The sequence below is a fragment of the Callionymus lyra genome, chromosome 11 (genome assembly GCF_982586985.1).
Source record: "Callionymus lyra chromosome 11, fCalLyr1.hap1.1, whole genome shotgun sequence".
NCBI lineage: Eukaryota > Metazoa > Chordata > Actinopteri > Syngnathiformes > Callionymidae > Callionymus > Callionymus lyra.
In genome coordinates, this window is record NC_141828.1 from 17,598,310 (window position 1) to 17,613,841 (window position 15,532).

A 15,532-nucleotide genomic window follows, 5' to 3' on the forward strand; every position below is an offset into this window, starting at 1 on the left:
AAATGGTCAATAACTTTTTGATTGAGTTGTTGAATAATCTAAAGCATAGGGATTAAAAAGATTTATTGGGATTTGATCTATTCTTTCTTTTCTTCTTCTCTTCTTCTTTCTTTTCTTCCTCTCACTCCTACCGTCTAATTTCTACCTCCGGGACTTTTCACACCTAGTCTGGTTGACTTGAGGTTCCTGTATGTTGAAATTAACTTCCGCAGGAACCTGTTTTTCTCTTCTTTTTTATAGTGGTATTTAGTTTTGGGTTGATGAAGCCTCATGATACAGCTGTGTCTAAAGACACTACATCATGATACAGCCGTGTGTCGAAGACACTGTATCATGATACAGCTGTGTATCAAAGACACTGTATCATGATACAGATGAGTATCGAAGACACTATATCATGATACAGCTTTGTATCGTAGACAATGTATCATGATACAGCTGTGTATTGAAGACACTACATCATGATACAGCAGTGTATTGAAGACACTGTATCATGATACAGCAGTGTATTGAAGGCACTGTATCATGATACAGCTGTGTATCGAAGACACTGTATCATGATACAGATGTGTATCGAAGACACTGTATCATGATACAGCTGTGTATCGAAGACACTGTATCATGATACAGTGTTTGCATTTTGGAAAACCATTAAATGGTACATTTATAAATTCAATGAAACCTGGTATCATTTCCAAACTGAGACTGTAATTCCGTGGTCTATTGTCTCATGATACAGTGTCTTCACTCCATGCCTGTATCATGAGGCCTCATCAACGCATCAAATAGTGTTGTGCATACTGTAAAGTCACAAGATACCGCTGTTATGATTTGACACTTGAAATAAGGTTGAATTGAATTTAAATTGTTTATAAAAAATAAAAGACATTCAAGGACTTAATGTTAATGTACCAAACCTCTTATCAGCACAGCACAAGCACTGATGGCATTCTGAGCTTTGATAATAAAGCCGCCATACTCCTTTAATGTCTTCAAGAATAGATGACTGCATGCGATCCAGAAGGTGTGGGTGGTTGGAGATACGCACATGCAGTAACGTGAACACTTCACACAAGCACATCCTTGTCTACTACACAAGAACGTCTCTCTTTCCAAACGAGTAGGAGTTTCAATTTTGCTGTACATTTTTTTTTTTTTAAAGGCGAAGTGAATCGAGTGCTGCGAGCGTCACGGCATGCAACACTCATAAATAAATACACAAACAGTCAGACGGTTCAGATTTGAGAGCTTTCACCTGTATGCAGTAAATTACAGCTTTAACTGAAAATGATGAGATTTTAATGAGGTGCTTCCTGAATTATAGCGGCGTGTTTAAGTCGTCTGCACTCTGTCACCGTGTTTCAGTATTTATAGGCTGATGATCTGCAATTTTTTTTTTTTTTTTTTTCACATACCAGAGTTATGAGTGTTTGTGTCACTCTGGCTGGGAGGGGGAGCACTGCCAACAAGAAATTGATGAATGTTCGTCTCATCCTTGCGAAAACAACGGCACCTGCACAGACCTCCACAACAGCTACAAGTAGGTTCTGGCTCCGGGGCTCCGTCCTCACAGGCCGTTTAATAAATGCATGGGTTGAAAAAAAACTGTTCAGAGATAGCAATATGTCCTTCCACTGGCAGCTGAGATAATGAATTGCAGATGGCAGGTAAAACAAATGAGTCAATCAGTGGCTCACAGCATGAAAAGGTTCCAGGGGATGTGTGAGTCATTGGAGGAAAAAGCTGGTGTATCTGCTTGTGCTAATGCCCTTCTCGCTGGGGAGATGTAAAACCGCTTTAGGTGGAAAAATCCAGCGGCTGGGAAGGAACGTAAGGTGGAGTGGTTTCGGTGGTGTTTAGGTACTCACTGCCACCAAGTGGAGTGTTCACCTGCGTTGAGAGCGCTTCAGGATCACACGCGCTTCAATTCCCATGATGACTCTCTCACCACGTCTTCATTTAATTCCACCACTTCGGTCCTACAATTCATCCGTCCTTAATCAAATGTGGCTTTCAGTGAATGGAAACCCATTTCCTTGTCAAATAAGAACATGCAAATTGATACAACATATTATTTTTAAATCAAGAAAGCATGCAAGTTTAAGTGATAAGTGACTGTATGTAACGTCAATGTCAATCACGACAGTGTTGACATTACAAACCGTTAAATGTTTTCTCAACCCTTTTTAAAGACACGTTTGAAAATTGATCAAATACTGTATAATCACAGAAAATACATTCTTTGTTTTACCATACCATTTTATTTATGAAGCACTTAAATGCAACACATGTTGGCCACTTAGTGCTCGACTAAAATAGAAAAAATAAACAATGAAACACACAAGCAATAATAGGATACAATTAGACATAAATAAGTTGAATAATAATGGATACAATTAGTAGAATCAATCAGCTGTGAGCTTGATTAAAAACAAAAGAGTAAAAGTGGTTTTAGGATTAGTTAAAAAAGAAAAGTGCAGAATTATTTAATTTAATTATTTCTTTAAAAATCCCAAATAAAATAATTAAACAAACACAAAAGAGCGATTTATTTCCTTCCTTCCTCTTAATTTCTTGAACATTTATAAAAAAAAAAGGCATTTAAAGAGCGTCTCGGAACTCTGGTTTCACACGTATCCCTCCACCTCAGGTGTTTGTGCTCACGAGGCTGGACCGGCGAGAACTGCTCTGAGGATGTGAACGAGTGTGAATCTGGGCCCTGTCTGAATGGAGCTCAGTGTCAGGAGTCAGATGTACCTGGGGAGTTCTTCTGCACCTGTCCGCCGCTCTTCAATGGTCCCCTGTGCAACCAGCCGTACGACCCCTGCGACCCTCTCCACAATCCCTGCATGCACAACTCCACCTGCCTGACACGCTCCGATGGTACGGCCTCTTGCAGTTGCCCAGCTGGTGAGTGAACACACACCTATACACCCTCACATAATCCTTGGTGTCGCTTAGCTCACTGAATAGAGGAATAAAACATTCCATTTTATCCTATCCTATTTAAATCCTATTTTAGAATTTATAGGAAAATGCTGTCAAGAATATTTAAACTGTTCTAAAAAGAAAATTGTATCAAACAAAGTCTGCAGAAACACTTATATACTATAGATGTACTTAGATTAAATTTCAATTTGATTTTATAATAAATATTACTAATAATTATAAAAGAAACTTAAAAATGAAGGTATTGTTTAGGATTTTAAGAACTATATACAACAATATAGATATATATAAAGGCTCTTTTTGTTATGAAATAAACACTCAACCACTATATTAAGTACACAGATATTATTGCCATTTAAAGTGTACACTTATTATGATGTGACAGAAAATCAAAGTAAAGTACTAGTGTTAAATGGAATGGCTTCATTTTTATTTGTCTCTATATTACAAAACTTAAAGATACTTTTTCATACCTTATAATGCACAGATTCCAAGTACATTTCCATTATTCTTAAAATGAAAGTAAAAGATTAATATACTGTACATAGGAATTTGCACACCATGTTAAATACCAAGTTAAAATGAATTGTTGTGTTATTAATTTGTTTTATTACCATTTTTTAAATCTGTTATTACAGACATTGATGCGTATGTAAGTTTTAGAGTACATTTTGAACTCTGTTTCTTTTTTCTGATGTAGTTTTATAGAATATTTGTTGGCAGTGACCTTTCAAACAAAACGTTTAGCAGTGAATGGAACATTATTGGCCTCCATACTTACTGTAGCTTTACACTAAATTGAAAACAATGAGGCTTATAAAATATATAATTGTGCCTTTTCTGTGTACCTGGGAGAAATGTACCGACTCAGCTGCTTTGAACAGCCATGACGCACTTTCATTTGTTAAACACACACTCACTCGATCCTTCAGAAAAAGAAAAAAAAAAACTCCTTCCTTTCCATTCACTGTTGGTTATTTGCAAGTCTCAGGTCGACATTACATTATCCACGGTAATTTAATTAGGATCTTCCTGCATTAGTTTGCCAGCTTCACTGCCAGGGAAGTTTTTGTTTTAATTTCATTCTCATTAACACCGATTAGTTTAAAGCTGTGTCTTTTGTGATGCCGCCTGGTGTGAACACGTTGAATTGACACAAATGGATTTATTACGTTTAACTTGAAGAAGTAATCTTTTATCCACGGTCTTATTTAAGTAAAGCTCATCTGGCTTCTAGATCATGATGATACCCTCTAGCTTTGTGGTCTAAACCTCACAAGTCAGCCGTTGTTTTTGAAAAACCTGTGAAATAAGAGATAAATGGGCACAAGAGGATTTGAAGTATTTTATTTTTTCACATACAAAATAAACTTAAATAGATATTGGACCTCTATTGTATGATCAGTATGTGTCTGTTTGTACAAAACTGTCTTTTCATTGAAATATTTACATTAGAAAATGTGCTTAAGCTCCGCCCACTGAAGACGCTTTTTTTTGTTTGTTCTGAAGCTTAAAATCTTGTTTACCATAGCCACGCCCACTCTGCTGTGATTGGTCAAGCCTCGATGTTTGTCACCGTGGATCACCAATCCGGAAAGTCTCCGTCTCCAAGGGACTCATTGTATAAACAAAGCAGGGCATGATTACAGGCTGGAGGAGGAGTGAAGTCATTATTTCGTTGCGATAGACTTCCCTCTCGTAACCTCTAGTTCGCCAAGATTTCATAAGGGGGAGGACATTTTAAAGTCATAAAAGTCACTTGGGCTCGACAACAGGATGACAGCATTGTATTGTCACTCGAGTGTGTCTGTTGAAAGGTAACTAACCTTGTGAAAAAAAATACATTTTAAAAATGGACACTACTTGAGACAGTCACTCCAGAAACTAGACAGGGAGCACAGTTAGAAGTGGCAGATAGTCTGAGTGAGTTGTCATTGTGAGTGACCAGCAAGGTTAAGATTTGAAACGGGAGTATATGAAAGGAAACTCCAGTGGATAAGATTGAAGACAAAGTTAGAAGATGAGGAATGAAAATGTATTGGACATGTTGGACGAAGAATGTCAAAAACCACTAAGAGTCAAGAGGAAAAAACGACAGAAAAGGATGGATATGACATAATCTAGAATCATCAAATATGACCAACCTGAGATCTCCCCCGTCTGAAATACCGTAAAACAAGAGCTTACGAAAGTGGAGTCCATTATGACATAATAATGACTTCCCTCCTCCTCCAGCCAGCTGTAATCACGCCTCGCCTTATTTATACAACAAGTCCCTTGGAGCTGGAGACTTTGTGATTGAAGGCACATAGAGACAAACCTTAAAGCTTGACCAATCACAGAGTGGGTGTGGTTATGGTTAGTAAGATCCAATCACCAGAAAATTGTTCTTAGTGGGCGGGGCTTAAGCACATTTTCTAACGTGAATATTTCAATGAAATAAGAGTTTTGTACAAACAGACAAATACTGATGATACAATAAAGGATTGAGATCAGTTTAAGATACACTTAAATCATCACATTAGTTGCGCTTTAAAACAACAACAAGCAACTCTACGTCTATAATGATACAATGTTGTTTGTTTACATATATGAATATATATACAAACTATATACAGCAAGCACAATCTGAGGCTGTGACCAACATGACAAAAAATACATTTAAAATTAAAATTAAAACCAAGATTAAAATTGAAATTTAAACTTTTTTTTAATTAATATGTAAAAAAGAAAAAACAGTAATAGTTATCAACAGAGGGGTGCTAAATGTGAAAAGTTCACTTTTAGCTAAAAATAAGTTATTCTCCATCTGGACTGCCCTCTTAAATTCTGCATCATAATTAATTTAAAGTTACAAGAAAGTCAATGTGAGGTCTACTGCTGAGGGAGTAAGAAAAAAGGTCAAGGAAAATTTTTTTTCCAAACAAATAAGATTTTAAAACACTCTTTCTCCATCATGTGGTGGGCACCTAACACTGGAACTGTGCAAATATCCTGCAAATACTCAAAGCCTTACTCCTAAATTTTTAAATCACAAAGAAATATCAGGTATACAATGAAACCCTGTCATCCCATCTTTCTTGTAGCTTCATAAACATATACTATAGATTCCTGTTTTTCCTCTTGTTTCAATTTTGAGAGCAGATCAATCGATAGATAAAATACATTCAATTTTAAAAAAGTGTGAAGTCAAGTTTTGAAGTCAAACCCTTGTGATGGTTTGATGAGGCCTCATGATACAATGTCTTCATTTTGAAAGGCCACTAGATGGCACTCTCATGTTTAGAGTTTTTGGCCATAATGAACTAATCCAATTCAATTCCAGGCATCATTAAATAAGGAGTGCCATCTAGTGGCCATTGAAAATGAACACACCGCATCGATATACACAGGCTTGGTTGTTGGATTTCTATATTTAGTGACCTTTTCGGACTAGGAAGGGTTGAAGAGGAAGTGAAATGACATTTTCTGAAGATTATATATTAGGTGTTTTATCCATTAGATTCGCTGCAAAAAAAAACCCACTTTCACCATTTTCCCAAGATGAAAAACCATGATGTGATCACTTAAGTAAATAAATAAATAACAACAGCCATTAAAAAAGGACCAACAGGGACTTTGTTCCTGAGGATTTGCTAAAACACACCCACAAAGCAAATAGTTTTAAGCTGTAAACCGAGACGGCTCAAATAAAAAACTGGCCCTACCAGTGATTTATCCCAACGCTGCATTGAGTAAAAAGAAGTTCATCTCAATTTATTGTGGCCGTAACTTTTTTTTTTTTCTTCCGTCCGTTGGAGCAATGTCGGCGGCGGCTCTTGCCAGGAAGCCTAAGTCATCTTGTCTACGGGGCACAGATGTTTCCGTGTGGCCTTAATGAGGGAACCTTGGCAGAGAGTGATAGAAGAGCAACCTGGAAATGGGGGGGCTAGAGGTTGAGGTTGAGGTTTCCTGGCCGAACGACTACAACAGATGAAACGGGAAACGCACGGAAGCACTGATTTCCGAAGTGCAAGGCCAACTCTTTCTCTTGTCTCACAAAAAAACTCTCGTCAAAGAAATGTCCTTGATCTTATTTCTTCAGCGTAAGCACTTACAAGTGAATTCTTGGAAGCAGCCGTCAGAAAAAATGACACACAGTTTTTAAATGCACTTAAAGGGCACCTAATGTGAAAACCCAACTCTCCTTACTTATTCACAGGTTGTAAATGTTGAGGTCGCCCTCTTCAAAATCCAGTAGGTCATTCATCATGACGTTGCTTCCTTTTTAAGTTATTACTTAATAAAATTCTCTCCCATCTGAAATCTCACCAAACTAGATTACGGTTTAAATTATACATTCTGATGTCACTCTGGTTAATCGGTGAACCAAAATAAATATTTATTTAAACATGGTGAGAGTTACTTCTGCCTTTAGGTGTGTGTACATTAAGCAACCAAAGCTTGTTTTTTTACTCCTTCGTTTTTAATTTACAAAACGGGAGTTTTAGTGGTGAAATTGACATGAGTCCTTGAATGCAAATCGTGTTTTTGTGACCAATCAGAGCAGAGCGGGCGTGGTTGCTTGGACGAGACTTCTTCTCATCCAAAACAGTGCATTTTAAGTGGGCGGGGCTTAAGCGTATTTTGTAATGTAAATATCTTTATTAAATGAGAGTTTTGTATAAAAAGAAACATACTGATGAGTATAATCGAGGTCCTAGAACAATTTAAGAGACACTTACATCAGCACAATAGGTGCCCTTTAAAAATCAAGTCCTGAAATGGAGATGTAATCCTTTTTTAGATTGATCAAAAATATATTTTCCAAATGAGCAATTTGATCCCAGTAAATCTCTTAACTAAGTGTTTAAGCATGTATGTAAGAGAGTCTAAAAAGAGATCAACATACATTTCTAGATGGTACGCATGATATTTAGGCTACAGAAGTGTGTTTGAGTGACTGTAGCACCAGTTGAAAAATTGCCTGCTTTTGTGGCCATTTATTTTCTAAATGGACCGCGATAAATAAAAGTGAAATCATTGAACTTAAGCGTCAGTGCAGAGCTTTTTCCTTGAGATTTGCCCTTCAGGTTGTTTTCAAGTCTAGCTCCCGGTGTAGTAGTGCGGAGGTGGAAGGAAAGGCATAAAGCGGTGGGAGGCAGGCGAGCTAGTTGTTGGTCTCCGGGTTGAAATTAGGTCACAGACTTGAGCTGGATGTCTAAGAACCGTCTCTATTTCTGGCAGAAACCGACACTTGGAAGTGCTTATCAGATGAAAAAAAAACTGCATTCACACTCCGTATGCTGTTTAACAACCTCATCTTTGAGAATACAAAGGCACACTTTGTGCATGCAGGAGTAACCTTAAGAGTCCTTAGTGTGAGAGAGACAAAGAAAGAAAACACAATTGAGCTGGCATTGTGACGATTGTTTGTTTTTATTTGACATGATGATATATTAATAAAAAATGGAGATAAGAAAAAAATAAATAAAAACCAATAAAAAAATTCATATGTAATGCTGTTAATAGGTGTAAATTATGTCTATTGAGAAAAGGTTTATTTAAACAAGATATCCTAAAAAATATGTTATTATTATGAAGCCTTTTTTGTATGTTGAATATGAAAAAATATGGGAAAAAAGAACAATGAGTATTTAAATATATAAAATACAGTTTTTGTTTTTTATACTACTCATAATAATAAGTGTAATAATCATGTAATTTATTTTCATGTTAACTGAATAATATTGATGTAAACACAACTTTTTAATAGCTTTGAGGCATTCAAAAATACAATAAGGGAACAAAAATGTATGAAGAAAAGCATGACTGATGCTCTTAGAAAACAAAACAAAAATACTGCCAGTGATGTTTACGAATCTTTGTCTAAACATCTATTAATTACGATTGGATATCAAAATAAAAATTCAAAACATGAGCATCAAAGCAACAGTAAAATATAAATGTATATATTTTACATTATTTGCCCATATACTTTGGAAACACAACAATCCAAATGTAGCTGCTTGAATTTGATCAACATTATGTCAAATTAAAGAAATTACGTCACATACTGTATTTAAACATGACTAAATAAACACTAACATTCCTCTTTAACCTCTCCCGGATTTAGAATGCAGGCCTGCACTTTCTAAGCATTAATATGAATTCATTAAGGAGAAATACACATTTGTGGGACACATCAAAAACTTCATTTAAATTACTGGCTCATACTTTATGCTTCATTAACCAACACTGTCTGATCTAAATTCCACTTCGGCTCGCTGTACTTTCCAACACACATTCACAAACACACTCAAGCCTCACTCAAAGAGCAGGTGTGTTTCGTTGCCCACTCACTTCATGTGCCCACTTGGCGAAACAATGCCCACACAGACTTTTTTATGTTGCAATTAAACAACTACACTGGAAAGAGGGATGTGAATATTTACACTAAATGTCCATTGTTCTGTGTGATAGAGGCCACTCAGGAGCTCATTATAACTTTAGTCGTTTTAAGGAGTAAACAATTGTTTTACCTGAAAGTTCTAAATCAAACCGTTAGCATTTTAAAGTAAAATTATTTAAGGGGCTGTTTTATCTGTCTAACAAGCTTTTAATTCTGATTTTTAAGCCACAAAACTATCAAAAATCAGAATAATATACACATAAGACTTTTGGAAAATACTGAAAAAAGAATAAACTTAAGGTAAATCACCATTTCTTTGCAAAATTAGGATAAATTAGGAGCAAATATGGAGTTGTTGAAGCATGTGTTACAGCTTTCTATACTTCAAAGGAATCCTGTATCTAGAAAGGTAAACCAAACCAACATGAACATGCGCATTTTTATCTTGTAGCATTATAGTAATTTAATCACCATTTATTTGCTAAATAAATCATACAGTATGAGCAAAGAAGGAGTTGTTGGAATGATCATTTCAGCTTTCTATACTTCAAAGGAAACCTAAATCTTGAAAGATAACCCAAAGACAATATTATAATCTTTCTTTTTTTCTTGTAGCATAATACAGATTTAAATCACCATTTATTTACAAAAAGAGAATCATAGTCGGAGCAAAGATGTAGTTGTTGGAACAATCGTTTAAGCTATCAATATTTCAACAGAATCCTGGTGTAGTAATGTATTATGCCTTATAAAAAGGTTTATTTTCCGAACATCTAAGTTTGGTCGATTTAACTTTAAAATTGCCTCTAGGTAAAATTACCTGAAGTTTGAGCACCACCCTTGTATTCTAGTCTAAAGGAAACTATTACATTTACGTGGATGATAATTCATTAATTGGCCTTATTAATTAATTATGAAACACTAGTTTGAATCAATCTCATTTACTGAAGTTACTACTTTTTGTCGTGATTATCTGTTCTTTACTGAGTAAGAGGCTCTTAAATTGATTATACAAAAATATGAAAAAGAAGAAGAAACAAAGAGAAAAAGGGAGAACAGTTAAGAACAATGTAATGGAATGATGATGCTTGCTTTGATATCATGGAAGGAACAATATTAATTACTCAGAAAGTAACACACTTGACGGCTTTTTGATAATTGTCAACTTCTGGGAAAGCTTTACAATTTATCTTAAGCTAATCTTGCTACCTCTGATCAATTTAAAAATCCCAACACATTAATCAATGCAAGAGTGACAATGTTAGTTTCTTACGTCGTCGAGAGGAGAGAGGAAGGAGTGATGATGACGAGGAGGTTGAGGTGAGGAGGATGAGCAGCAGCAGGAGGAGAATGAATGAAGGCTGGATCCAGCGATGTCAGGCGTGACTTCGCAGGGACCACAATGAAGAAGGCTTGGCGGCTCGACAGCACTGACGGTCTTCTTGGGTCCGGTCCTGGTTCTGTAACCAACCAGAGACGTATCTTTACTCTGTGCAAGGGTCACAAGTCTTTTCTGGAAGAGCAGTTTGGTTGCTCGTAGGAGCCAGAGGTTCAGGCTTGCTTGGCTGGCTGCTGGGTTGCGTGCAGCTTGCTTTTGTCTTGAGAAAGTACTGCACCTTGTTGCACAAAGGGAGGGGGGCAGGAGTCAGGAACGGGGGTGAAGAGGGAAGGGGATGAGACCCCAAGAGTCCAGTGTGAAGTATCCAGAGAGTCAAGGGACAAGAGGAAGACTCAAGAGTGTGAGCCATTTCGCGCAGATCTTTTTAAAGCCATCCACTCATGCTCCTGATTGGTGGGTGACTGATCTGATTCCTCACCCCCTCATTGGCTGGAGATGGTCCACCCCTTTGTCCTTTGGATTTCTCTCCTCCTTCGAATTGACTTTGAAACTTATTTAATTTGAGGTTATAGAATGATTTGAGGCTTACATAAAATGCTATCTTATCATAACTTTCCCAGCTCTTTTAAGGATCAGAATGATGACGTATGTTCTAATAGCATATTAACATCAAAACACTTTCATATTTGGAAATATATTTCATGTGACTTCCTTCTTTGGCGTCTCTTTACCTGAAAATATTTTATTGAACAACAAAAAGACATTTAATATTCTAAAAAGTCATCTGGTCATTCTGCTCTTCTGGCCATGCTGGTCTTCTGACCATGTGTAAAATGGCCGGCCTTTGGATGCCAGAGAGAGATGGGGGGGAAAGGTCGGCCTTCCAAAGACGTCGTAAACCAGAACTTTGGTAATTTAGTTAACAGCAAAAACAACATGAAGGATTTCACTACACTGGATTTAGAACGATAACCCAAAAACAAAAATAAAAAATTATATGTTTGTTGCATACTAATATTTCTAGATTTCAAACCTTTTTCATTTTTTATTTTATTTTTTAAAGTTTAAAGTAATAAAAAGCTTTGATATTTTAAAACAAATTCACTCTCAAAATACAAATTTCATTTTCATTCCTCCTCGTCGTCTAGGCGTCATTTTTCAACTCAAAAACGTCCATCACGACTACTACACGGGACACTTAGCGATGACTTACACATTCTTCTCCTCCGAGACGTTTACTGTAGCAGGTGCAGTGATCACACTATCGGGCCTGGATGATGGAATGACTGTGCGAGTGGCGAGCACGTGCCCTGGGTATCTCTCTCTCTGTACACTGTCAAAGAGATGCCTCCAGTCACTGCTTAGTTGCAGAAGATGCATTACGTCGCAGTGACATTCGAAATAGTCCCCCAGGTGCCGCGCCATTGTCTTGACTGACAGGCCAGATTGGAAAATCTGTGCTCCCCTATAATTCACCAGGTGCTCTGAGCTCTCTCTGGTCTCACGGATTCCCCTGCATGCTCAAGTCCCATGATGCACCAGTGTCACTGTCTTAACTGATTATGAATGGTGCTACTTATGGATTCTATTATACTCCAGCATCTTCCGTGCATAAACGTGTGCTACATCTTGCAGCGAAACATCCATGTGTCGAGATGACACCATATTGTCTAGTTTATATCATTACCGTGTAAGTCAGTAAGTCGGTTTTCTCCGCAAGACGGAAGACACTTTGAACTCTAGACTTTGTCGACATAGATACAAATGATCTTCTTTCATGAGTATTATTAAATCACTTTCACCTCGATTTTTTTACACTGACATTGCTGTCAATTTGTGTATGCTGATTTAAAGGGAACTACTCGTCTTTTATAAGAGATATCTACAGCGGTGTCAGCGTCAGATACTGTAATTTTGAAATAGTTCAGCTTTAGAGACATTTATTGACTTTAAATTCCATTGATTTCATAACATGAGTGTTAAGAAACAGATGGAACATCTTAAGATATCTTGAATAAAACAATTTCGTCTTATTTTTCCAAACAAATGACAGATTGATTGAGTAAAAAACATCTTAAAGGGAAACTAAGTGTCTCCTAAATAGATCTTGGACCTCTATTGTACTCATCACTATGTGTCTGTCTGTACAAAACCCTCTTCATTGAAATATTTACAATAGAAAATGTGCTTCAGCACCACCCCCTAAAAACACTTTTCACGTTAACTATAACCACGCCCACTCTGCTATGATTGGTCTAGCATCTAGGTTTGTCACCACAGGTCATAAATCTCAGAAGTCTATACCTCCAAGGGACTCGGAGGAGGGAAGACCATTATTAAGTCATAATGGACTCCTCGTAACCTCTCGTTCGCTGAGATTCAGGCGGGGGTGAAACTCAAAAGTAATAACTTCAAAACAGGGTCATGATGAGGGACTTAATGCATCTTAGAGGAGCTCAAGATTGTGTTGTAACACCATTTTTCTAAGTTTTTAGATTTTTCTTAGTTGAAGGACAGACATTTGGCAGTTTTTTTGCAGTGTTGCACTAGAGACGTATCTTTGTCAAATACAACTCCCAGGTTTCTGAGGCTCAATTTGAAAGACTGACCTAAGTCACCCAAGTATTCACTCAACCCTGGAATTTTATCATCAGGCACCACAACCAAAGTTTTTTTTTTTCCTACATGTAGCTGCAAAGTGTTTTAAGTGTTGCACTTGATACTTTGTTTACTTTTCATCACATTCTGATAAAAATTTAACAATATTAACTCCTTTTGCTTCCACGATACTCTATCCATTCCAATTCTCTAAAAAGGTAATACAAAGAGAATTACTTTTATAAGTTAATCTTTACCTTTTATTCATCTTATTATGAACCGTCACCACTCATAATTGTTCTCCTCATTTTACTGTGATTTATTCCCTTTTCGCATTACAAAATCCCATGGCTAGACTTTCTCTGCAGAATACTGTCTTACACATCATCACCACCAGGCACCAGAGAATTTATGACAAGAGGGTCACTTCAAGTTCCAGCTACCCCCAAAAGTACAACAAAGCATCCGCACTGATCTGCTTAGCCACCCTGCCCTGAACTCTCTAATGGCTGAGGACAAGAGAGCTCTTGGGTTCTTGTCTTCCTCTTACCCCAACTTAACAAGATGTCCCCCACTGAGCCACGCACACACCATTATTCTCTCACACACTTCCCAAACCCCAAACCACCAACCCTCAGACCAATCTGTCTGTGGCACTCAAGTATTATTAGACTTACACATTCTCGAAGGGGAAACAGTGAGTGCCGAGAGCAGGAGAATGAGATGTGCTATAGGGGCGACTGGTTCCATTAAAATGCTGTGCACTGGATCCTTTGTTATTATCTGACGAAGCATTTTCAGATGTACTGAGGCCTGCTGATCCGTGACCATCTTATCTATTTTTCAGGATTTGAGGGAAGTTGGTGTGAAATTGACACCGATGAATGCGTCTCGAATCCTTGCCGAAACCACGGCAACTGTGCGGACCGGGTCAATAGTTACAGGTAATGAACGTTATCCAGGTTTTTGTGCATTACCCATTTTGCCATCGGATAATCGATTAGCCGAAAAATAACAGATTTGTTCGGAGATCGTGTCCAGCTCCAAGACCTGTTTTTGACGGATTTAGTCAAGGTCACACCATCGAGTAGATTCAGAGTACATTTTCATCATTCAAGGAAACAAAAGTTCTAACATTTGGATTAAAAGTTAGCATTGATTGGTGTTTTATTTAATGTTTAATTGATTACAAATATATAATGAGGTTTGAGTGTGTTTCCCATACATTGATGAGACTGTAGCGGCCATATTCTACATTCCCTCACTATAGTTTCCACACACCCTAGCAGTTAACTAAATATTTCCATGGAAAATTTGAGAAAAGGCTTAACATAGAAGATGGTGGTGACCAATTAAAACAAAGACTAGACGAGACATTGTTTTAATTTAGTTTAAAAACACTATAAATAAACAGACAAGTTTAGTGTGTTCAATATTGTATGACCAGCTATGGGGCATTCAAAACTAGATGGCAAATAAAATTAAGAAGATCTTTGTGTTTTTCCTTTAGCTGAAATGGAAACACAGTATCCTCGAGTCTATAAATAAAGAAGAGAATAATAAGAGAAAATTATTATTGATTTTTTTTTTTCCGTTACAAAATACAATACTGAGTGAAAATGGAAACTATTTTCAAAACTCTTTACTCAATATCACATTCAAGCATCATCCATGAAATACACGTAAATATTCTAAAGAGAGAACATGAAAAAAAAGTAGTTTTGTGCAAATGAAAAAAATTAAGATAAAGTAAATAAGATAAAATATAGTCTCCAAAATATTTGTAAATTACACTGAAATGTATAAAACTGAATAAAACTCAACCTTTCTTCTTCAGCTGTGAATGCAGGCAGGGATTTCTGGGCCAACATTGCGAAGAAGACATTGACGAGTGCGCTCCAAACCCCTGCCTCAATGCCGGCACATGTCAAGACAAGGCGAACGAGTAAGCATCTATTAAACATGATGAGCAAAAAATATCTTGGTCGACTCGCATACACCCGGATTGGGATTCTACTACTTAACATTTCTTTTGTTTAATTAATTCAATACAGTATTGTTTGGAGTATTATCAATACTAATGATCTTAGTGGAAAAGTGAGTGGCAGTAGTGTTCCGAAACTCACTTTTGCAGAAGACACAGTGGAGCAAAATATAAAGATCTGCAGCTTTAATTGTGAAATGTTCAAGTGTGTCAGGTTCATAATCTGACTTAAGGCTGTGAACTTGTGAAATCAGTATTGATTTAAAGTCAC

At 36.9% G+C, this 15,532-nt stretch overlaps 1 protein-coding gene across 1 annotated transcript in view; it reads left to right on the forward strand.

The window, feature by feature from the left end:
- eys (EGF-like photoreceptor maintenance factor) overlaps positions 1 to 15,532 on the forward strand; it is a 186,218-nt gene that overhangs the window by 63,679 nt on the left and 107,007 nt on the right. The window contains exons 20-23 of the mRNA XM_087803281.1: positions 1,419 to 1,540; positions 2,651 to 2,910; positions 14,125 to 14,221; positions 15,115 to 15,222. Coding sequence (XP_087659407.1) covers positions 1,419 to 1,540; positions 2,651 to 2,910; positions 14,125 to 14,221; positions 15,115 to 15,222 — 587 coding nt within the window. The remainder of the gene's footprint in view (positions 1 to 1,418; positions 1,541 to 2,650; positions 2,911 to 14,124; positions 14,222 to 15,114; positions 15,223 to 15,532) is intronic.